Source organism: Protopterus annectens, chromosome 17.part0, assembly GCF_019279795.1.
Source record: "Protopterus annectens isolate FY-2018-M chromosome 17.part0, PAN1.0, whole genome shotgun sequence".
In the NCBI taxonomy this organism is placed as follows: domain Eukaryota; kingdom Metazoa; phylum Chordata; order Ceratodontiformes; family Protopteridae; genus Protopterus; species Protopterus annectens.
In genome coordinates this window covers 186,913,680-186,937,397 of record NC_056751.1, presented here as the reverse complement: position 1 = coordinate 186,937,397, position 23,718 = coordinate 186,913,680, and the positions used below count along the sequence as shown (strand labels likewise).

The following is a 23,718-nucleotide window of genomic DNA, read 5'->3' as shown; positions in this document are numbered from 1 at the left end:
ACTGTCTTCTTCGAGGACACAGCAGAAAAGCCTGTAGTGTCACCCAAACTCTGACACTGATGTCTTAAACCTTACTTTGGGGCCCATAGCCTGAATTTCAAATGTCAAGGCACTTGGAGTCTGGTGAAAAGAAAATGGCACACAGACATCACATAATTGATGATGGTTACCAGAGGCCTCAAATCTACCAGGGGCTTTAAATACCATCACAGACAACACCACATTGATGATGTGAGGTTTCTATTTTAAATAAATAGGGAAAGCACATTGATATTACCTAAGCAAGCTTGGGAACAAGCATTGTGATCTAAAATGCTCCTTATGGCCACATACATACTCACACAGGAAAACTATAGACAAGACTAGCTAAGCAGAACATCTGCAGATCTACCATAATGGATACTGCACAAGGAAGCCTTTCTAGATCTCATGACAGATTTTGATTCTTCAAACAGCAGACAACTGAAAAGAATTCCAAAGCAGCACACAAGCAAGCTTGGGTACTAGATGTTATCTCCATGGGTACTAGATGTTATCTCCATGGGTACTAGATATTATCTCCATGTGTAGTAGATGTTATCTCCATGGGTACTAGATGTTATCTCCTTGGGTGGGTCTGTTTCTACGTGCTTTCCTTTCTATATCATTGCTCACCACAGTAATCCAAAATTTGAAGAAGGAGAGTCCAGAAATGATTCTGGTTGCCGTTTTCTGATCTGGGCAGCACTGGTTCTCCCACCTTCTCCTCATGGTGAGGGAGAAAACTTTACTACTGCCACAGCATGTGAGCCTTCTGATGCACAGGACTAGGGCAGGGTCACTTTAGCTATACTGAAGGCTACATTACACTACTTCGCCAAGCAATAAGCCAATCACATAGATATACTCTCTAAGAACTGGATGGGGATGGTTAATAATAGGGACATTACAGAATTTGTGGGGGAGAAATCCAGTATTGTCTATAGAAAGGGCGAATGTTTAAAAAGCATCTTGGAAACAACTTCAAAGGGAACTCTAAGTGGTAGTATGAGCAAGTGTGGTACTTGCAACTTCTACCCATACATTAAGGAGGGTTCCAGTTTTATTGTAAATAATATAAATGTAAAGTAAACCAGAAGTGTTCCTGTACTACTGAAAAAGTAGTTTACTGTGCATTTTGATCAAAATGCCCCTGTTTTTATATTGGAAAGACAGAGAGGAAATTTAAGAACCATAGATACGAACACCTCAGAGATATAAAGAATAAAAATGACAAAAATGCATTGGCAAAATATTGTACCGAATTTGTAGACCATACTTTTAACTTTGCTATTATTGAAGTTCTTGACATCGATAAAAGAAGTGGTCCCTAGCCACTAATTGTAGAAAAACACGAAGCTTTATGACAACTTAGAACAAATGCCATACAGTGGCCAGGTCTTAATGATTCATTCTATTTGTCATGCTTTTTAAAACTGAAAGCCTTAGATAGATGAGGTTTTACTGTATTTCATCATTTGATGTGGACACAATATGTTATTATGGGTTAGAGGTAAAGCTTTTTATGCTTTTATGTCATTTTACCAAGATTTTTGAGGGGAATGGCAATGAAAAATAATCTATTCTTCTATTATATAATTTTACATTCTTACATTTTACAGTTATATATTTTTATGCTTCTAATTAAGATTTGTGATGCATTCACGTATTTTATAGTTATATGCATATATAATTGTCTGTGACTGCTGGTTGGCTTGTTGTGCAAAATAGGGGGCGCATATCTGATGATACAAACGATTATGACTATATAAAAAGTAATTTACTGTTTGATATGATAATCTGAAGAAGTCTCTGAATTAGCAGAGATGAAAGCACTTATTTTAATGTGTTGCTTTTAATCTGAAAGATAATAAATCATTTTTTATTGATTGCTGTGGGAACGGCATATTATTGTGGTCCCTTGCTCTGCTTGTGCCTTTAAAAGTTTATTTGGTGTGACTGTTCATGGTTTGGTGCAATAAGCCAATCACCTTGACTGAAGGACCAGCACTGGGAATTTTTTCTTTAGATTATGACTGCACTAGTAATCCACTTGAAAAAACATAGTACATTTATGTAGACAACTTATCATAATAGAAGTATGTGTGAGAGTGCAATCGCTGTCACAGTTCAGCTTCTCTCCCTCTATCCCATCTACTGTTTGGGGTACTTAGGGTTTAGTTGGGTGCCATTTTTCCTTTCCCTTTCTCCCTCATTTGCTATCCTTAATGATTTTATCCTAATTCCCATTCACTGAGTCCCTGTAGGGGTTTAAATTCTCCAAGTCTCAAACCTTACCCCTTAGGCATTGCATTGACCTGTTGTGGAACAAGAAAGGACTTAAGATGGCACAGTCGGAGCCCACCTCTGTACCAAGTATGTACAAGCATTTAAGACAAGGCAACTCCAGCCTGGCCTAGAGGAAACATGCTGCAGAAATTGTAGTTTTGTGTTAATAACCTGTTTGTGCCTGCTGTCCCTTCCTGTACCATTGGCACTGGGCTTTCACTAACTGTCGCAGGTCAGTTACATGGCATTCTAGATTGCTAAGGTGAATTGGTGATTGTCCAAATTGCTGTAGATTTGCATGCCTTGTGTGTCTTGTAAAGGATTTTTTTTTCTGGCTTACACCCAATGAGTATGCAGTTAGGCTTCAGTTCTGTCACGTTGTCACACACTGCAGAATACAGAGTGGGCAATGTAATGGGAAGGAATAAACTTAAAAAAAAGTTTGTTAAACGTTAGAGTTCTGGCCCAGACATCACACTTAACTGTCATTATGTTAACCATATTTTAACTGAAAAAAAGTAGAGCAATGCAAAATGTGATAGTTGGCAGCTGACTGTAATGCCGATTATAGTTTTCCACGTAAGGACCTTTTCGTATACAATGTGTGCACAAGACCAGTTGAAAGCAGTATGTATGCTGTATTTGACACTTTATTACACACATCACTCAGTGCTGTAAACCTAGAGAGTAACAAACACTGTTGATTTTCTAGAGGGCCTCAAAGACATCTCAAGCAATCCATAGACCTCCATGAGTACCTTTTGTTTCTTGAAGAAAAAAAAATCTGTATTCATTAAAGGTTCAAACCTTTAATTTCTGTTTTCCTTTGCACAGAAACTGAATTCAGCAAAGAAACGAGTAGCTTGGGAAAGACCTAGTGGCATTAAGGCAATCTTTTGGAAGATTTTGTCAGCGTTATTTATTTTCTTTTTTGTGTAGAAAATTGCATATTGTTGTGGTTTACATTACGTTTATAGAGCCAGAATTACACATCTGGCTGTACTTGCTAAGCAAAAGTGACAGAAGTATCAGGTACGCATTTTATAGGAAGTTGTAAGTAGTGGTTTTACAGGAGGTGTTAAATGTCCATTTTACAATAAGTGTTAAGCTCCAATTTACAAGTAGAGCAAGATGTTATGTGGTGTGGTTTATGGGGGAAAAATGGCATTTTATAGGGGCACCAGGCATACATTACACACATCATGACCTATTTTGCAGTTGAGATATGCACTTTTTTGGCCTATAAGCGATGATATGTTGTCTTATTTGTTACTTAAAGGTTAAACTGCAGACAAGTGCAAGTATTTATTTTATCATGAAGCACCTGCCTTCCTTAAATCTGTCCCCTAGAGTGGCAGATATAAAAAAATTATAAAAGTAATGTTCCATGTGCTTCTTGTCTGTACCTGCTTCTGGAAACTGTGCACTCCATTTTCACTTTCCTTGAAATCTTGTGTTAGTTCTTTTTTGGCATTTGCTATAACATGGTACCATTATGGCCATGGAAACAAGCTGTGTCATTACCCCCCCCCCCCACACACACACACACACACACACAGACAAATGTGTGGGCAGTTCAGGCAAGAATAACTAACTGACAGTGTTGATTTGTATGTCATAGCCAGTCTGTCTCCGTGAGGCTTTCATCCTGAAAAAGAGGCCTTGTGGCCCAGTCTGCATAAGTTGTGTCAGTATATCTTCTGGCATGAGAGGTAAGGGTCATCTGTAACTAAAACATTTAGAGACCTCATAGAAGCAACACATTTGGTTACTGTTTCATGAAAAGTCTTTTAGGAGTAGTTCGGTTAAAAAAAATTCAGAGGGAGGCCATGAAAAAATAAGCTTTACCATCAGAGACATTCATTCATTTATGGTGCTGCTTTTTTGAAGCAGTGGGGTGGGGAGAGAGTATGAAACCACTGTAAGAAATGGAAGGGCAATATATTATGGTACAGGAAAATGTGCATTGTGGGAAGAAACTCTGGTTGAAAAACTAATTGTAATTATTGCAGACCCCTTAATACCATTTTAGGACATGACAAATTAGAAAATAGTACTAAGCATTTAGAAAAAGCCAAGGATATTAATAGCAATCCAGGAGCACCGTTCATAGTCAGACTGAGCAGCAGATGAGGATATGGCTATTACTTCCTAACCAGAGCAGGCATTTAAAGTGAGAAGGTGGCATCAGTATTATTTGATCGCTGATTAGATAATCATGCTGCATTTTCCAGAGATGCTCCCCTTTTATAAGACTCACAAGAAGATAAAAAGAAACTTAGAATAAAAAATAAAGTTTGCTAGATGAGGGGAAGTAAAACAAATGGCAACAAAGCTAATCTTGTGTCTTCTAGAGTCTGAATTGGATACAAAACACGAGTCATTTACAGCAGAAAATGCAGTGCTAGAAGTAAAATGAAATATATATTTGTTTTAATGTTACATACATATTTTGATATTAATATTACATACATATTTTGATATTAATGTTACATACATATTTTGTTTTAATGTTACATACATATTTTGTTTTAATGTTACATACATATTTTGATAGACAGGCTTATGTAACTAGGTTGGTGGCCTGTTTTCAGGAAATAAACCATCATTGTATTTATACAGAGGTGGGGGCGTTTTAGCCAGGACTTTAAGTGAGTGCCATGGAGTGTTAAAAGTAAAAGTTACTACCAGCTTAGGCAGAGGGACTTTGAGTTAATATCACATCCTAAGGACAGCATAGCAACACTGCAATGTCTCTCTAAATGAAGCCTTGTCATATCAGTGCAGGAACTTTAGTCCGTGTACCTGGGATGAGGATAGAACCTGCAACAACTTTCTGATTTTCCTGGCATTAAGGCAAGAGTGCAGTGCAGTCTGCTAAACCAGTGACATTGACTTCCTTTGCTGTTTTACATCCCTGGTATTGAACAAATAGATTCATCACAAGGCTAGAAGGAAAACGAGTGTGGAGACAAAACCCTAAAAGCCAAGTCAAGTAATGCAATGTTTTTGTGCCTGCATGCACACACACACACACACACACACACACACACACACACACACACACACACACACACACACACACACACACACACACACCTACAACTGTTTGACAATATCTGTAAAACAATTGGAAAGAGAATTCTTCAAAGAGGGTTCAAAGAATGAAACAAGGGTGATAGGAGAGACGATGAAGTAATTTTTCTTCCTCCTGGGATTCCTCCTTAATAAAATATGTCTTCCATTCTAACTTATCTGTAATAATTTATTGTGTGTTAATATTACAAGTTGCAAATAATTACTGAATTCCCCCTAAATTAGCCCATTTTCAAGACAAGATCATATCAGTCTGAGGCAGTGAGGAAAATTGTACTGATCTAGGTTTGATTCTCACACTGGCTACCTCCACTTATTGTTTTGTGACTTCTTTGACAAACCAGGCATTGGTCAGACCTGAAATTGAGTTTGGTATGTAATGAGTGTTTACAGTTAATAGAGATTAAAAATACAACATTCAAAGCAAGTCTATCACAATAGACTACTAAGTGCTGTCAGTACCCATTAGCACATTTTAGTGCTCTGTTTTGCCAAGCCAACAGTTTTGGCAGTTCGTGCAACTTTTCAAATGTTGTATAACTAATGCAGTAAGTAGTATGGGAATGAGGTAACATAAAACATTTTAATGGTCCACTGTGGCATGTCTCCTTGAAAATAAGACAGGTGAGATGATTTAAACTTTTGAACAGTATATTTCAGAATCTGTTCTACACTGTGTATTACCAAGCCCAGAGTTGATTTTTTTTTTCACGTTTTGACTGACATATCAGACTTGAAATAAGCTAGAATGCCTTTTTGTCTAAACCAGGGGTGAAAGAGTTAGAAAAGTCAATACTTTTTTATAGTCTGGTTTGATACAGGAGTAATGTTTCCCTGAGGCTGTGTCTTGTGAAACAAAGGGATGTTCAGAAAAATAACTCAGAAGTTAATTACTGGTCTGAGATCGCTCTAAAATTAGGAGACTGGTTCTGCTATTGCTTCAGGACCTTCATCTATGTAGTACTTTAACAGCCAGAAAGTTGTAAAAGTCCCTCAATGGCATGAGAAACATGAATAGCCCCTGTAATGGAGTGGTAGCAGAGATGCACTGAGATAATGTAAGTTAGTGTTGCACAGTGAACCGGAAAATTCTGCAGATTTAGTGGTGAGACTATAGTTTAAACTCAGAAAAAAATACAGAAATTGCATATGGAGGGGTTAAATAGGGGACAGATTGGGGAACTTGGAAGAAAACAAGTGTCTAGAACTGGTTTTACATTTGCAGTTAAAGAAGTGTTGTAAATTTGATTTCAAGTAGAGTTATAATCAGATTCTTTGGTAAGCTGCTTGCTGTGCTGCAAGTAAAACGATACGAACTGGGCCTGGAGGGAGAAGAACAGTGCAGTGATCCTATTTTGTGACCACAATGGGAATGGCAATGTTTGCAGTTATAAACATATTCAGAAAACTTGGAGTGGTACGGTAACAGTAGTTCATTTCCTGCCCCATCAGGTGGTAATCTTTTGTCTGTGTATAGTGGTAGACTCTGGGCTCACCACCAGTGTTCGAGAAACAAGATGGGGTTGCCTAGGAAAGTGATGACAGAGAAGTTATTGTTAACAGTGAGCACACAGTTAACTTGTAGCAGTACATTTCAGTCTTGCAACCTGCTGCTGCTTCAATATAAGACTGACCTCCAATAATAAATGTATTTAACGGCAGTAAATGTCCCTGGACTGAAACCTCATGTGAACGCCACTTTACTGATTTGAATTAATCAGAGCAGTATCTGCAGATAGTGCACACTGGACAGCACACGTAAAAGGGACAGTTCGCAGGAAACAGTCTTTCCTTGCAATGATTGCTGCAAAATGAGAAGTGTTTTGTTTTCATAGGTTGAAGAACCTTTGGAGTTAGCTATTTAAAATAACATAGATTAGGGCTTAGGTTGCCCACACCCCAAAATACACATGAGTGCGCACAGGCACGCATGCACACACACACACACACACGCACACACGCACACACACACACACACACACACACACACACACACACACACACACACACACACACACACACACACACACACACACACACACACACACACACACACACACTGTAATTGTTTTTTGTATGTGTACTGCATGCTTACTACTTTGGGTAAGTAAGTTTGAGACTGCTGCAGGAAACAAAAACAAATGTCTTCTTTTGCAGTGAATCTCTGTGAGTAGAGTGTCTGCTTTGCATTTGGAAAACTGGCTCTTGTGTTGAACAAATTTGGTTCTTCTAAACACCATTATAGTGAACTTTGTCTGCTAATGTATTAGGCACACACACCCTAATCCAGGAATTGGCCTAGGTCTGTTTTTCGAGATGTGCAGCAGAATAAGACTGGAGAAACTGATGGAAGAATCGGAATGTGTGCAGACTTTTCATGTCCACCTCCAATCACTTTTAGGAAGAGTCTGAATAATGTATTATGGTAAAACAAATTGTGTTCTTGGTGCCACAAAAACAGCAATGAGGTGGAACGGGACCATCAGAGCAACAGCAGATAAAGGGTTTCCTTCTCAAATGTTGTTGACCTCCTCCAAACAGTCACTTTTAAAATTTGAGAGCACCTTAGACCCTTCTGCAGTATAATAATATTCCAGCTGAATGAGTAGGCCTGAAAAACATGAAATGTTTCACTGCACTCCCACATGCAGTAGGAGCTTGTATTCACTGCAACCATGAGTGGGTGAACAGGCTGCAATCTGTGATGAAGGCGAGAACATTGGCTGCTGCTGAACACTTGTACAAATGTTGCTGTTTCATCTACAGTGAAACTAATCAATGGCACTACATAAAATGTTTGCACACTGACATTCTCAATCATGTTGTTTAGCCTCTTTTAGCTTTTTCTTTTTTAAGCCATCCTGAGCTTTACTCTTGTGGTTTGCTGTGATCAGGATACGGCCATCTTTTCCCACTGGCTTTATACAGTTTTACAGCCAGCTGTTCTGCTGACTGGAGGTATAAAAGTTTTCCAGTCAGCTAACTACCAGCATTTATTTGAAACACACTTACAAAGTGCAGAACATCCAAAAGATTAGGTCAGTCAGTCTGTCTGTCCGTTAAATTTGTTTACCTAGGTAGAGCACAGATTAGTTCTGACCAGTTTTAGCCTCAGCCCAGGGGCAATGCAACATAACAGTTACATTGACTACAATATAATACAAATATAGTGAAGCTAAAGTGTAAGAAACACAAAATGACCATGGTTTTCAGTTGATGCAAAGATTCATTGTTGAAGAGCCATTCAGCAGGAAAAGGACATGACAGCTCTCATTTCTAAGGGATGGTGTAGGAACACCTTGATTTTTGACTGACACATGTCAGGAGCTGAGTGTGACTACAAAAGATGCGAGAGGCGTGGTATCATTCCACTCTGCATCTGGCAGTGGGTGATGGGGAAAGCAAAAGGGGGAACATTCACTGCATCCATAAGTGGGTGAACAGGCTGCAATCTGTAATGAATCAAGGGGATGCAGTGGCCTGGGACAGATGTTCTCTTTTGATCCATCGGTGAATTTAGGGGGGTGAGTGAGTATGTGGTAATGAGTTACAAAAGAGCCTCTAATGAATATTCTCACTAGGTATATGGAATAAAATGTGCTTTTCCTAATATATACTTGATGATTATAAACTGTACGTCAGTCTTCCCACTAGCTAAACATGCTAGATTTGAGAAGCTGGAGTGTCAGAAATGGTATAATATCAGAATATTAGTATTCTTAATGCTGCTCAAATATTTTATGGGCTTGTTTTGAAGTATTGTTATGCTGTTAGTTAACTGAGACTGATTTCTTCTGCCCACACTTTTTGATTTCCACTGTAGATTTGTGTCATTGAAGTAGAGCTTGTTTTCTATGAAGTGTGCTACAACATTTTTGAAGCATTATTTTCCCATTGGATAATTCATATGCTTTAAGACATGTCTTTTTACCATACAAAGGCTAAAACAACATTGAAAGTATGTTGCATGTTGTATCACCTTTATCTTAGCATGCATCCCATGCCACAAGTAGATACTGCAGACTGTTGCGGATGCCACAGGGAAGATTCATCATGGAATAATGAGAGAATATTAAGCGGCTGTATATTGCAATGTGGAGTAAGGGCTGTATAATGCCCCATGGAGTAAGTGGCAGAAAGGGTAAAAATGTGAAAGATGAGACATTTAGATTCATAACTAAACAATCTGAGACCAGTGAATAACAGTGTGGCAGCATATAATATCCCCCAAAGGGTACTTACCATATAGATCAATAAAAGAACCACCATCTACAGGACACCTTTAGTTAAAAGTGCACTCTGCCTGCATACATGTAGCCACCAAGACTGTTAGTTTAGAAACAAGCATTCAAGGATATTGTTTGGTATGTGAGTAGGTTTATTTACCCAGGTTCAGCCTGTTTTTAGTTTCTTTTGTTTGCTTCTTTTAGATTGACACACTTGAAGGAATTGGAGAAGATGTCAGCGGCATGGCCCGATGTCCTTATGATGCAAAACATGCTAATGTTGCATTGTTTGCAGGTGAGTCTAAAATGGGCAAACACAACAATGGACATTTTTTCAGTTTTAATGTTTTCTAAAGTTTTCTGAGATTTCTTCCTGTAGCATTTTCTGTTTTGTTAATTTTCTCCATCCTACAAGAAGCACATTTACCCCTTCACCTGAAAGGAGACTTGTTCTTACTCAGAGTCTACATATATAATTAGTGTATGTCTTTATTTATGCATTTGTTTGTTTAAATAATACAGATACATAAAACTAAGCATCTTACGTAAAAAATGTTTGTGATTTTGAGCCCAAACACATTTACATTAACAGTGTCTTTTTTTTCTTTGTAAAAGTGTAGCTAATTGCTGTCTTCTTACTGCAGCTCCATTTTCTTATGACCCCCCCCCCCCTTAAAAAAAGTCTTGATGGGCATGTGTTACTAAGAGAATCATGTCTTCTGACTCACACTGATTGTTCAGGGAAAAATTTAGGGAACATAAGAGTAGTTGGCTTTGCAGAGAGTGCTTCAGCGGTGAAAAATGGGTAAGGTGCCATTTTGGAGCAGAAAGTGGTTTGCCATTCTCTTGTGAACATGCTGTAGGTTACAGAGGGCATGGTACAATTACAGAGGGTGTGGTACAATTACAGAGGGTGTGGTACAATTACAGAGGGTGTGGTACAATTACAGAGGGCGTGGTACAATTACAGTGGGCATGGCACAATTACAGAGGGTGTTGTACAATTACAGTGGGGATGGTACAATTACAGAGGGCATGGTGCAATTACAGAGGGCGTGGTACAATTACAGAGGGCATGGTACTATTACAGAGGGCGTGGTGCAATTACAGAGGGCATGGTACAATTACAGTGGGGATGGTACAATTACAGAGGGCATGGTACTATTACAGAGGGCGTGGTGCAATTACAGAGGGCATGGTACAATTACAGAGGGCATGGTACAATTACAGAGGGCATGGTGCAATTACAGTGGGGATGGTACAATTACAGAGGGCATGGTACAATTACAGAGGGCATGGTACAATTACAGAGGGCATGGTACTATTACAGAGGGCGTGGTGCAATTACAGTGGGGATGGTACAATTACAGAGGGCATGGTACAATTACAGAGGGCATGGTGCAATTACAGAGGGCATGGTACAATTACAGAGGGCATGGTACAATTACAGAGGGCATGGTGCAATTACAGAGGGCATGGTACAATTACAGTGGGGATGGTACAATTACAGAGGGCATGGTGCAATTACAGAGGGCATGGTACAATTACAGAGGGCATGGTACAATTACAGAGGGTGTGGTACAATTACAGAGGGCATGATACAATTACAGAGGGCATGGTACAATTACAGAGGGCATGGCGCAATTACAGTGGGGATGGCACAATTACAGAGGGCATGGTACAATTACAGAGGGCATGGTACAATTACAGTGGGCATGGCACAATTACAGAGGGCATGGTGCAATTACAGAGGGCATGGTACAGTTACAGAGGGCATGGTACAATTACAGAGGGCATGGTGCAATTACAGAGGGCATGGTACAATTACAGAGGGCATGGTACAATTACAGAGGGTGTGGTACAATTACAGAGGGCATGGTACAATTACAGAGGGCATGGTACAATTACAGAGGGTGTGGTACAATTACAGAGGGCATGATACAATTACAGAGGGTGTGGTACAATTACAGAGGGCATGGTACAATTACAGAGGGCGTGGTGCAATTACAGAGGGCATGGTGCAATTACAGTGGGGATGGTACAATTACAGAGGGCATGGTACAATTACAGAGGGCATGGTACAATTACAGTGGGGATGGTACAATTACAGAGGGCGTGGTGCAATTACAGTGGGGATGGTACAATTACAGAGGGCATGGTGCAATTACAGAGGGCATGGTGCAATTACAGAGGGCGTGGTACAAAAGTGTGAACTTGTTAAAGTTTGCAGAAGGAGAACAGAATGATCAGATCATAATGTAGGAATGGCACAGACTACAAATACAGGTGGACAGGGTTCACTGTGATGAAAAGAATACAAACAGCTTCCCAATAAGTATTTAAACTGAATTGATCTGCATCTCTGTCAGCACTGAATTAGCTAATGTCTTAATTCAAACAACAGACACAGATCTTTTGTCTGTGCACCACCTGAAATTGTGATGTAATAATTTGTAGAAACAATCCTTTTTTTGTCATTTCTTGAGTATTGTCTGTACTCTGTTTAACTACTGATCTTCACCATCAACCTGCGACCACTTACCTTCCCCTCTGGGATGCTATATGTCTGTCCTTTTTATCTTTAAAGTACGGAAATCCTGTGTTATTACTTGTATGATAAGCACGGGATTCAGATGAGCGTTTGCCTTTTATTTATAATATATCATTTGAGGGCATAGTTCAGTCAGTAGCTTTGGATGAGCATGATGTACTGACAGGCTTGCGCGATCTTGTGTGTCGGCATACATGGGGCAGTATACACAAAGGCTTGCACGATCTTGTCGGTAAGCATACATGGAGCAGTATGTCTGCGAAGAACAACACAACCATACTTTGCTTGGTTATACTGTCTTAGGCAGTATGTGTTGATTTGTTCACCCTTTTGTAATGCCTGCTTTTGATTTTTGAATGAATGAATGAATAAAAGATTACATTATAGAATCCACAGTGCGTGGTGTTGTATACTCATATGGAATCTACCTTGTGGTGCAAAATGTCAGTTCATTTTCTGGAGGGGACAAATAGGGGTTTGACATGTTACTGTGGTACTGATCCATTTCATTACACGTGATACACCTTGATAAGTTTATCTTAGTATGAAGGTGACAGAAGGCACACAGAACAAGCCATTGTGATGTAATTCATTCTTTGTGTAGGAGCTGACTGCAGGCTGTAGGTGTAGTTAGTGGCCTTCAGTCCATGATTGAGGGGTACATCATCTGCATAGTCTGTAGCAGTGACACATGCTGAGAAGTGGCTTTGGGTGTCATGGAAATGAGCTGCCATTCATCAGAACAAGCTGAAAGTCAGATTCATTGATGTCTTAGTGGTTTCAGCTCTGCATTCCAGTTGGAGGAAATCACTTGACATTTTGTCAGCACCTTATGATTTAAAAATTGATGGTAAACTGAGAGCTAAAGCATTCTGTCATTTATGCAGGCACATGCATGTTTTGTGAAGCAGGAGTTGTTTTCAGGCTAAAAATAGCCGCTGATCACTGTATCTTCGCAGACTGTGGCACTGACCAGAACTAATGTGTGAAGTACATTCTTGACAGTCACTTCTAAGAAAGAGTTTGGAAATTGTCTTAATAAACAAAATAATGCATAGCTATATTTGCCCAGTTTGCCCTGTTGCTGAACTAATTAATTGCAGCTGATATAATACCCCTGCCTGTTATTCAAGTCTTGATTGTCTCCTCAGGTTCATGGCATGTGCATGCGTGCGCACGCATGTGTGTGTGTGTGTGTGTGTGTGTGTGTGTGTGTGTGTGTGTGTGTGTGTGTGTGTGTGTGTTTGTGCATGCATGCATGGATACTGATGTGTTTTTAATACTGGTGTTATGGCACTTAAGGGTGAATAGCTTTAAAGCTGACCAGAAAAATGAAAATTTAGACATAAAGTGACCCACTGGAATAGTAAGAATAACTTGCTGCATCAAGAATTTGTTATCAATCTCTGTATATCGTCAGCTGTAGAACTTCACATTCGCTTATTTCAGGTATTCTGTACCATCTTATCCAGATTTACAGATTGATGGTGGCACCCCCCCCCTGGGGTCAGGCTAGATTGTCCCTCTTGTCTTGTTGCCAGTAAGGAAAAGGCATTGGCATGCTGACATATGAAATTTGGGGGTTAAGAAATGAGGCATTGAAAAGACTGTCCAGAATTAGTTAATGAATAGGCCTTCTGGAGATGAATATCTCATCTCAGTCAGTGAGGATGCAGTATGCTGGAGAATTAAAAAAAAAAGTTAGAGAATAGGGCTGATACCAACTAAACCTACTCCATCCATGAACATCTAGAATGCTGTCCTGCCCTGTTATTTGATAAGGGCTTCTATGAAAGACACAATATACCTCTGTCGTAAGACCTACAGTGAGAGAAATTTTGATATGTGTTTTCCAGTATATTTCACTCAGAACTGTATCACTACATTCAGTAAACTAGTGTAAAGACAGGGGCCTCTGAAAATGATTAGTGCAGTAAAAGATTTCTGCAAAAGGCAACACTGAATGAAGTCTCTTTGAGCCTTTGTTAATGTTATATGTAGTCTCCTCAGGCCAGGCTTTACTTGTACAAAATACTGGACTTTTTAAGGTGGTGGAGAATTTTGCTTAGTATATGCAAGGCTTACTACTCTGACTCACTTAAAGCAGGGATTTAATTTGTGCTTTTTGTTCTCTACAGCGTGTGTGTGTGTGTGTGTGTGTGTGTGTGTGTGTGTGTGTGTGTGTGTGTATATGTGTGTGTGTGTGGGGGGGTGATAGCTATTTTTAGTTGCAGTTTCTGTAGAAGATTTTTCCCCTTAGAAATATCACCTCATTAACGAAAGCGTGATTGTTTTTTTATTGCTTGTTTTCTTTAATTGAAATTAGGTCAGCACTTTTAACCCTGACGATGCTTGAATTTAAGACTGTCTAGGTCATTGTTTCAGACAGCTTTGAATGAGTTCTAACCACATAAGCTCTCTGACTGACGTGGGAATGAATTTCTGTTTTCCTTTCCTCCATGTCTAGATGGGAAGCTTTATTCGGCCACTGTTACTGATTTTCTTGCCATTGATGCCGTCATTTACCGGAGCCTTGGAGACAGTCCAACCCTGCGGACAGTCAAACATGACTCAAAATGGTTGAAAGGTAGGCAAACACAACTACCTATCATACATCAGGACTTGAAGAGTTGATGGAATGAGCCTTTTTTTTTTTTTTATTTTAACTTTGTCTTATGCTGGAAACATGCTGTGTTCTGCTGAGTAATTTGATGTCCGGCATTACTGATGGCTGAAAATGTGTTTTGCGGACTTTTATTAGAAGCCAGCTCAGGTATTATGTACTAGGAGTGATCCAGGAGTATAGTTAACTTTGCAAGTTATTTAGTGTCCTGTAAGAAACATTAGCGCATATGCTGTTTGTGTAGATTGACAATGTTTACTGCCGTGTTACTATTGTTGCAGCAAAAGTCAAGTCACTTGTTAAAAGCACTCAACTGTCCAGGCAATATTGGCTGACTAACTTCTTACTAAAAGTGTATCGAAGTTCCTTATTTGCTAATTTCATTTGTGTTGAATTTTTACTGTATAAATATTTCCTTTCTTTCTTTTATTTGCAGAACCTTACTTTGTACAAGCTGTGAACTACGGTGACTACATTTACTTTTTTTTCAGGGAAATAGCTGTTGAATACAGTAGTATGGGCAAGGTAAGACTTGAGACATTCCAAAAGAAATACACTTTAACTCTTGAGTGAGCAGTATTTTCTGAAATTGAAGCAGATTTTCTGAACAGGAGTACATGTGTTTATGATGGTATATTATATGTAGAAAGACTCTTGAGATTGTTTTTGATTACTGTAATGTGGAGGATAACATGAAAAAGAATGTTAGCATTCCACAGATCTGATGAACCAGACATTGTGTTACATGCTGGCTTGTCAAAGTGCTGCAGGTGTTTAAAGAGAGGTGAACCAAATGAGAAGCAGGCAGCTGTCTGTCCATCTCATCTTTGTCCAACCAGCAGAGTGTGACTTGTTTTTTTTTTTTTTTTTTTTTAAACAGTATTGTCTAATTTGCCTCCCCTATGGCATGGTTGTCTAGTGTACAGGGTAATATTCCTGAAGGTCAAATCCCAAAGTTGAAGAACAGGAATACATCGAAGGCCATTAAGTAAACAAATATAATTTTTGTTGTTTTAAGACTTTTTTTTTGCTATGCCATAACAACTAAATCCATCGAATGTCTTAAATCTGTTTTAGCTGGATATTTTAATTTTGATGTAGAGATGACAGTTATTCACTTATTGTATAACTGGAGGATGTGTAATGCAATTAAAATCTCAGTAATAATGCCTTCTGTTGGTCTTTGGAAATTAATTAATGCAGTGCAGTTTGGCACCCCCTGCTGTCTGCATTGTTCTTCTGCACAGATCAGTGGATGCATTTTCTTTTGTAGATGAACCTTGTGAGTTTATTTTACCAACCCATTTTCATTGCAATACCATAATAACACTCCCGAGTCTCATTTTTGCCTGTTGTTTCAGGGTCTGCTGCTGCAGACTTGTTAAAAGAAGGTACTTGGGAGTTTCATTTGCATGCAGCCATTTGCTGACAGAGGCTTCCAGCTTAGTTTTTCAATGACCATACAGGAACTTTGGCTCAGTTGTACGTGCTCATGCTGATTGGCACACTGAATGTGCGTTGCTCTTTAAATGGCAGTCCAGTATAACCACTTCAGGAACTGACAAGCTCATTTCATGCAGATGCTATAGGTGGCCTGTATGCTGCTTGAAACAGTTCCCATTTTTCCTACAAAAAGCACCCATAAACGTGCACAACATGTATCCTTATGTATAGTCATAGTTAATGATTTTCCCAAAAACTCAAAACATGTAAAACAATTTTTAAAAAAATTAAATGACGTTTTGAAGTAACATTCTTGCCTTTTGCTTATCAAAATGGCATAGTGGTTATAGCACAATATTGTTAAGCCCAGAATCCCAGAATCCCAGGTTTAGTTCTCTCCCTGTCTGTCACACAGACAAACACCTGTAAGTCTTCATATGATCCAATTGACCCCCCCCCCACAAAGGTAACCACCATGAAAAACTTCTCCAAAGCAACTTTGGCCTCCTAAAAACAGAGGTGGCTAATTTCATGGCACCCATGCAAATTGAGAATAGTTGCATGACTGTCGAATCATACACCAATGCACTGTGCAAACACGTACTCAAATCCATGGATCTCACCATACCCAACAGAACCAAAACGCTCTCCTTCAAAAAATGGAAGCCAATGTAGTGGTCCCCTGCCATAAACAAACTCTACAACAGAAGGAGGAAACTGATGCAGAATAAGGTGAAGTCCCAAGACTGGAAAAACTCCCTTACCAGCCTCAACAAAAAGTTGAGATTCCCTCATCAAATCCTCTAAAGCTAACTATGAAAACAGAATTGCAGCAGATAGTAAAGACAACCACAAGGCCTTCTATAGTTAAGTAAAGAATCTCCATGGCAATACCCAGATTTGCTCTGAGCTACTGCACAATGGAACCTCCTGTACCGAGCAAACAGATATTGCCAATATACTGGCTGACAGATTCAGTGTCAGCTTTACCCCTCTCTCTCCCCCCAAAGGACCAATCACAATACCAGTAGATTGCCAGGCACCCAGTATTACTGCTGCACAGGTTAAAAAAGCACTGTCCAAGGCCAAGAATACAGCTTCCATGGGACCTGACAATATCCCTGGCTGTGTTCTACATGAACTACAGAGTGAACAGGCACCTCATCTGTGTGTCCTGTTCAATCACAGCCTCACCTCAGGCTTTGTCCCTACCAAATGGCGCACTGCTACAGTCATCCCTCTCCACAAAGGAGGAGCGACTACAGACCCTGGGAACTATCTCCCCATTAGCCTGACAAGTCTGGTATGCAAAGCTATGTAATGCATCATCATGGACCAGGATATAGGGAATCTCCAAACTCTGGATCCCACACAGTTTGGTTTTGTGAAGGGTAGATCATGCCTGCTCATCTTGGTCGACTTCATTGAGTCAGTCACCAGAGCTGTGGATGAAGGCAAGGTGGTTCACACAGCCTACCTTGATCTGGCCAAGGCATTTGATACCATTCCCCATTCAGGAATCATAGAAAAACTCACTAAGCTAGGCATCAACCCCTATATCACTAGGTGGGTTGCAAACTGGTTCACAGATAGAACCCACAGTGTGAAAGTAGCGGACTCCAAGTCAGACTGCTGACCAGTCATGAGTGGAGTCCTACAGGGTTCGGTCCTGGGTCCTCTCCTGTTTGGTATCTACTTCTCTGAAGTCCAGGCCAACACAAAGGGTCTCTGGCTAACAAAGTTCATAGACAATTGCAATTTGAGAGTAATTATTAACTCTCCAAGTGATGTTGACATCCTACAGAAATACCTCACTGAGGCCAATGACTGGTGTCAGAACCATGGCCTTAAGCTCAGTGCCAAAAAATGTGTTGCCATCCCCTTTGGGAAAAACCTGGCTCCCATGAATTACCACATCGATGGTAGTCCACTGAACACAGAAGGTGTTATAAGAGATCTGGGAGCACAGGTTGACAGCAGCCTCTCTTTTGATCACTACATTGCCACTGGGGTCAGAAAGTCCTTCTGTGTGGCACGTCTCATTACTAAGGGTTTTGATTCAGGAAGAAAGAGGTCATTGTCTCCCTCTACTCTTCCCTCATTAGGCCAGTCATCGAATACAATGCTCCATTTGGCATGTACCTCACTAGACACCTGCAACAACTGGAGAGGCCACAAAAGTACCTCACAAAGAGGATCCTAGGCATTAAACACTTGTCCTATATGGACAAACTCAAAAAGTTCCTATTATTCTCTGTCTCAAATCACCTTCTTAGAGGCGATCTCTGCTTGACATACAAAGCCATGTCTGAACTCAAAAAGTTCCTATTATTCTCTGTCTCAAATCACCTTCTTAGAGGCGATCTCTGCTTGACATACAAAGCCATGTCTGATACAGCTCTGTTAGAAATGCTACATCTAAAGAAATCCCAGTACCTCCACACCACATGCTCCAGTGAACTCAACCTCATTACCACAATCAACAAAACATGCTGGAGGGACAGGTTCATAACCCAGAGACTGCTCTTGCTATGGAATAGACTTCCCATACATGTCAAACAGAGAACCTCACTGGTCCTCTTCAAGAGAAACCTTGATGAGTGGATAGGAAATAGAAAATTCACCCTGGGATCACTCCAGTGGCTCTACTTGACAGAGGCACTGGGAACTAAGGTCGGGTGGCACGATGTCAGGGTAATCCTATGGGCTAGGTTTGTAAAGGCTCCAAGGCCATTAGCCTAGTACACACCTATGAACCCATGAACCTTCTCACTTACTATACTGTACTTCACTTGGTCTCTTAATTCATTTCCCTTCATGTAGTTCTGATATATCTGTAAATGTAAGTACCAGTGGGGTAGTCATTGTAAGATTGACTATTTCATTCAAAGATCCTTTTTTGGAAAACTTCATGAAGAGAAATGGTAAAAAGATAGCATTGGGAGTTATGGGGAGCTTGACTCCATAACAATTTGGGAGGAAGTGACTCCCTTACTTAATTCTGATCATCTCTGAGGTAGCACCATGTCAGGGGAGAACAGCTGATTTGTAGAAGTGGGTTGTAAACAAAATGGCCAGTCATTCACAGAAGCAGATTATGGTCATTGATCTCACAGCCAAATACTTATTAGCAGCATTATCAGAGTGGTTATCATACATGGAAAGACTTTTCCCCTTATATTGTTGGTAATTGTTTATAGATTCATAGGTAGTAAGTAGGCATGCAGTTAAAGGCGCCACTGAAGAGCTTAGCCCAGTTTCCCCATTGCCCAAAAGCGCTGTCTTGTTCGGAATCACACAGTACACAAGTGAAGGCCTTGGACTACAGGAAGCATCTTTTTATCAGCTCATTGCCGTAAGCCTTTGCTGCAACATTTTTTGAGCTTATGTAAGTTCTGTAAATAATTATGTATTTATTAACAAAATAATACTTAAGTCAGTTTTAAATGAAATAGCAGAAACAGGTCAACTGGAACCTATTAATAGTAATTTGGTTGTTAAGAAACTGCCTCATTGCATTATGAGCCAAAAGATGGTGCTGTGTCTGCATGACTCAAACTTGATTTGGGGGAGAGTGCAGGGGAACGCTTGGAGCTTTTGTACTTAGTTTAGACTGGCACTTCTGATGGCTTTCTCTAGAGGCTTATGACTGCATGCCGATGCTGAACAGCTTAGCTGTTCAGACAAAAGATGCTCCTCTGAGTAGATATACACCATCCTAACAGTGGTGGGCTTGGCAGTACCTAACTCTCCACCTCTCACACATACAGTTGCTCACCTTTCGCAGGCATTGTTTCTACAAAGAAAATAAGTTGCTGGCTGTGAAGATTTGTGTCTGGGGAAAATTAACAGTCAGCAGGGATTGTGGGTACAAAAGCACTTTTGTTTCCAGATTTCGCTGATTCATAGCCTAAGCAGGCTACATGGAAATGAGCTTGCATGGCTTAGACCTGATCTCCTGAAGGAGTTATAGCACAGTATTAAATGCCAGGATTAAAAAGCTGCCACCTTATCTTTTCACAGCACAGCGCACAAGAGAAAAGCAGATTTTAGGTTTCTGCCAACTAATTGTAGTTCTGCATAGATTACACAAGCATGCATGAGAGTTATTTTAAGGACCTTGCTGTACTCAACTGTAAATACTGCACATTCTAACAGACACATTTTGCATATCTCCATGAATCTGCAAGCAACTTTTTTCATGCTTTCTATATATTTCCAGGTCATTTTTCCACGTGTAGCTCGGGTTTGCAAAAATGACATGGGAGGTTCCCAGAGGGTACTAGAGAAGCAGTGGACATCTTTTCTCAAGGCCCGACTGAATTGTTCTGTTCCTGGCGACTCCCATTTCTACTTCAACATTCTGCAAGCTGTGTCAGATGTGGTTCATATCAGTGACCGGGATGTGGTGCTGGCAAGTTTCTCAACACCGTACAACAGGTATATGCACTTTTGCACAATTCCTTTCCACAGCTGCTGACCACTAGTTAATGTATAGAGTTCTGAATGTGGATAAAATATTGATATGTGACCCAATAAATGCCACATACATTTTTCCATTTTCTGCATGGGTCTGCTTAAGAAAGAATTTAATGCTGTGTCTTGACACACATCATAGTGGTCAGTACAATTTAAACATAAACAACAGTGAACCATAACAGACTAGTTGTACATTTTCCAGTAAACCCAAACAGCTTAGGACTGTCTTTATAGTAGAAAACTCTTGGGGGCCCTTTTGCTCTGAGGGATTCTTGGCAGTAGGACAGATTGTACTAAACTGACTGAGGTATGCCAGTTTGTAAAGGCCATAACTAAACTGCACTTGGATCCTTGCTTCAGATACTTGTATATGCAGTTTACTTTCAGCAGTGTATTGGCTAGAATGTCTAGGATTATTACAAGAATTCACAACTTTCTGGAAAATTATGACCAATAATTGTATGGCAATTGTAAGGCAGATTCAGTATAATCAACTTATTGTGGCTCACAAAGCACTTAACCAAACAGAAAATACATCTGCACTGAAAAACATCATATATCCCCACTCCAAACCCAGATCACTCCGCTCATCTAATAGATTGGTAGTGCAAACCATCAAATCCAACAACTCAGCTGGAGACTCCCTGTTTGCCAACTCTGCTGGCAAAATTTGGGACTCACTTCCTGCTAACATTACCCTAGATACCACCCTACCTCAATTCAAAAAAGCTGTCAAGGAGTATTTCAAGTCTCAATAGATATGTCCCTGCTCCAAGCCTGACTAAGTCTTTATTCATACAAGTGTACTAATATTATATCTGTAAATGGAACTCAAATATCTTTTTATTTGTTAAGCCAGATTAGAAGTTTGTTATACTGTATAAATTTAACTGTGACTGTAAAGTGTGTTTTATTTGTACAGTGTTATTATGACGCTTGTTTTATCTGCACATCGTGATGATTGCTTATGTAACCACCTTTGGAGCTTTTCTCCCCAGGCCTCTGCTGAAAATGGACATGTATCCAGTCGGACTATCCCGGTCAACAAATGTAAAATAAAAATAAATAAACTGAGTAGATGGGCTGGTCTGTTAACACTTTTCAGGCACGACCCAAAAAACAGCATTTAAATAACACATAACTTTATGAAATTAAGATCAGATAAAGTAAAACAGGACTTTAGTACAGCTGGAAGAAATTATAAATGCAATTTCATTAAGATAGGTCAAATGTGTACAATTCCTAACAATTACAGTAGAGGTCAAAGTACAGTTAAGATCAATGCTGAATGAGGAGAATACTGTATGAGATTAATCATTGTCATGACTGCAGCTGCTTTTCCTTTGCAGTTCTATGTCTGCAGTCTTCACTTGAAATATTGGATAAGCACCACCTTTTCAGCCATTCCTGCATTTATTGGACCCTCAAATCCCCTCTCCCCACACATACACACACACACACACACACACACAACACACACACACACACACACACACACACACACACACACACACACACACACACACACAAAGAAAACATGAAGACACATACATGCATGCATACATGCAGAGTCACAGACTCGCTTATGCGACTCTTTTCTTCTGTGCCCCCCACCCCACCCCCGGTGGAGAAACACCAGGTCCCAAATGTGCTTACCATATTCTTTGATATGCAGTAGGTTGACAGATGGAATAAAGAAAAAAGTAGTATGCAGACAGTGAAATGATTATACCAGCTACTGATTCCTAAGTACAGACAGATTTGTCCTACTAAGCAGTGATTCCTATAACTGTATCAGCCATGGATGAAGCAGTTTTAAGAGAGTTTATGGTGTCTGGGCAGACAGTAGGGCATAGGCAGAGAGAAAATTATGCACACCAAGCTAAGAAGGTTCCTTCAGTTTTGACTGCTTTCCCATCTTGCCCTTCTCCCCTTCCACACACCAGCTTCCCTACCTTTTAGGAAGAAGACTGGCTTTTTTCAGGGACGTTGATTCGACCTGCCCATAGACTTATGGGTGGGAGAAGTAACTAACACAAAATCAAGTTGAAGGTGTTTTCTTTTTGGTGGGGTTACCTTCAGCTACTAAGGTCCTTAATGCTTGCTTTTTGTTTGCTGAAGCATGTTTACTTGTTCTGTGTTGTCTTGCATGTGTTAACTCTTTACATGATGTAGCAAGTACAGGTGGGATTGAACTAACCTGGATTTATTGCCTCCAAGACTGTAGCATCTCAGAGGAAGAGCAAGACATTATTTTTTAATATTTTAAATGATCACTGTTTATCTAAGTTGATGTCGCCCTGGAGTAAGAATAATAGAGTAGCAGGTGCGGTGACTGAACCCTTACAAAAACACTACCTTCAGTTTCTGTAGATGGTATCATTGCACAACAATAAGCTACTTTGAGGTACATATGTTACATGTTATGCAGATTTGTGCAACTATATTTTTTAGTGGAGCCAGGTGTTTTTGTTTAGATTTGGGTATCTGAGGATCATCTTCAGAGCAAGTTGGGTGTATAGCTGTATTTTGGACCAAGTACTATCAGAAGCACTCGAAAGTATTCTGTATCTGAGGAAGGGACAGTATTATATTCACAACTTTTCCTAGTGTTCAAGTAGGATATCCTTAGAGGCTCATACATGACTTGTCCAGTTCTTAACGTATGAAAGCTTAACATGTTAACTTTGCAGTCCCTCATTTCCTTGCTTTTGCAGAGTGCTCATTGGCCACTTAGCACATGAAGGCTGCTTATCTGCACATCCCTATTTACAAGGAAAAGGAGTTTCCTCAGATTTATAGCAGGGGTGGAACATTTCCATTTTGCCTCCTTGCTGTTTGAGCTGTCCTCTACTCTACTGTTTTTCTTCATATGCTTAAATCCAATGTTGACTCACCACAGACTAGGGTTGCCACCCCTCCGTTTTTTCCAGACTATCCGGAAATCAAACTGATTCTCCAGTAGTCTGGAAAACACTGTACATACTCTGGTA

At 39.9% G+C, this 23,718-nt stretch overlaps 1 protein-coding gene across 4 annotated transcripts in view; it reads left to right on the top strand.

Annotated features, from left to right (window-relative positions):
* The window catches only part of SEMA6A (semaphorin 6A), a 414,822-nt gene that overhangs the window by 228,087 nt on the left and 163,017 nt on the right, over positions 1 to 23,718 (top strand). For all 4 annotated transcript variants that reach the window (XM_044059031.1, XM_044059030.1, XM_044059033.1 and 1 more), the window contains exons 7-10: positions 9,834 to 9,924; positions 14,648 to 14,767; positions 15,240 to 15,328; positions 20,469 to 20,686. In XM_044059031.1, the coding sequence (XP_043914966.1) occupies positions 9,834 to 9,924; positions 14,648 to 14,767; positions 15,240 to 15,328; positions 20,469 to 20,686 (518 nt within the window). The remainder of the gene's footprint in view (positions 1 to 9,833; positions 9,925 to 14,647; positions 14,768 to 15,239; positions 15,329 to 20,468; positions 20,687 to 23,718) is intronic.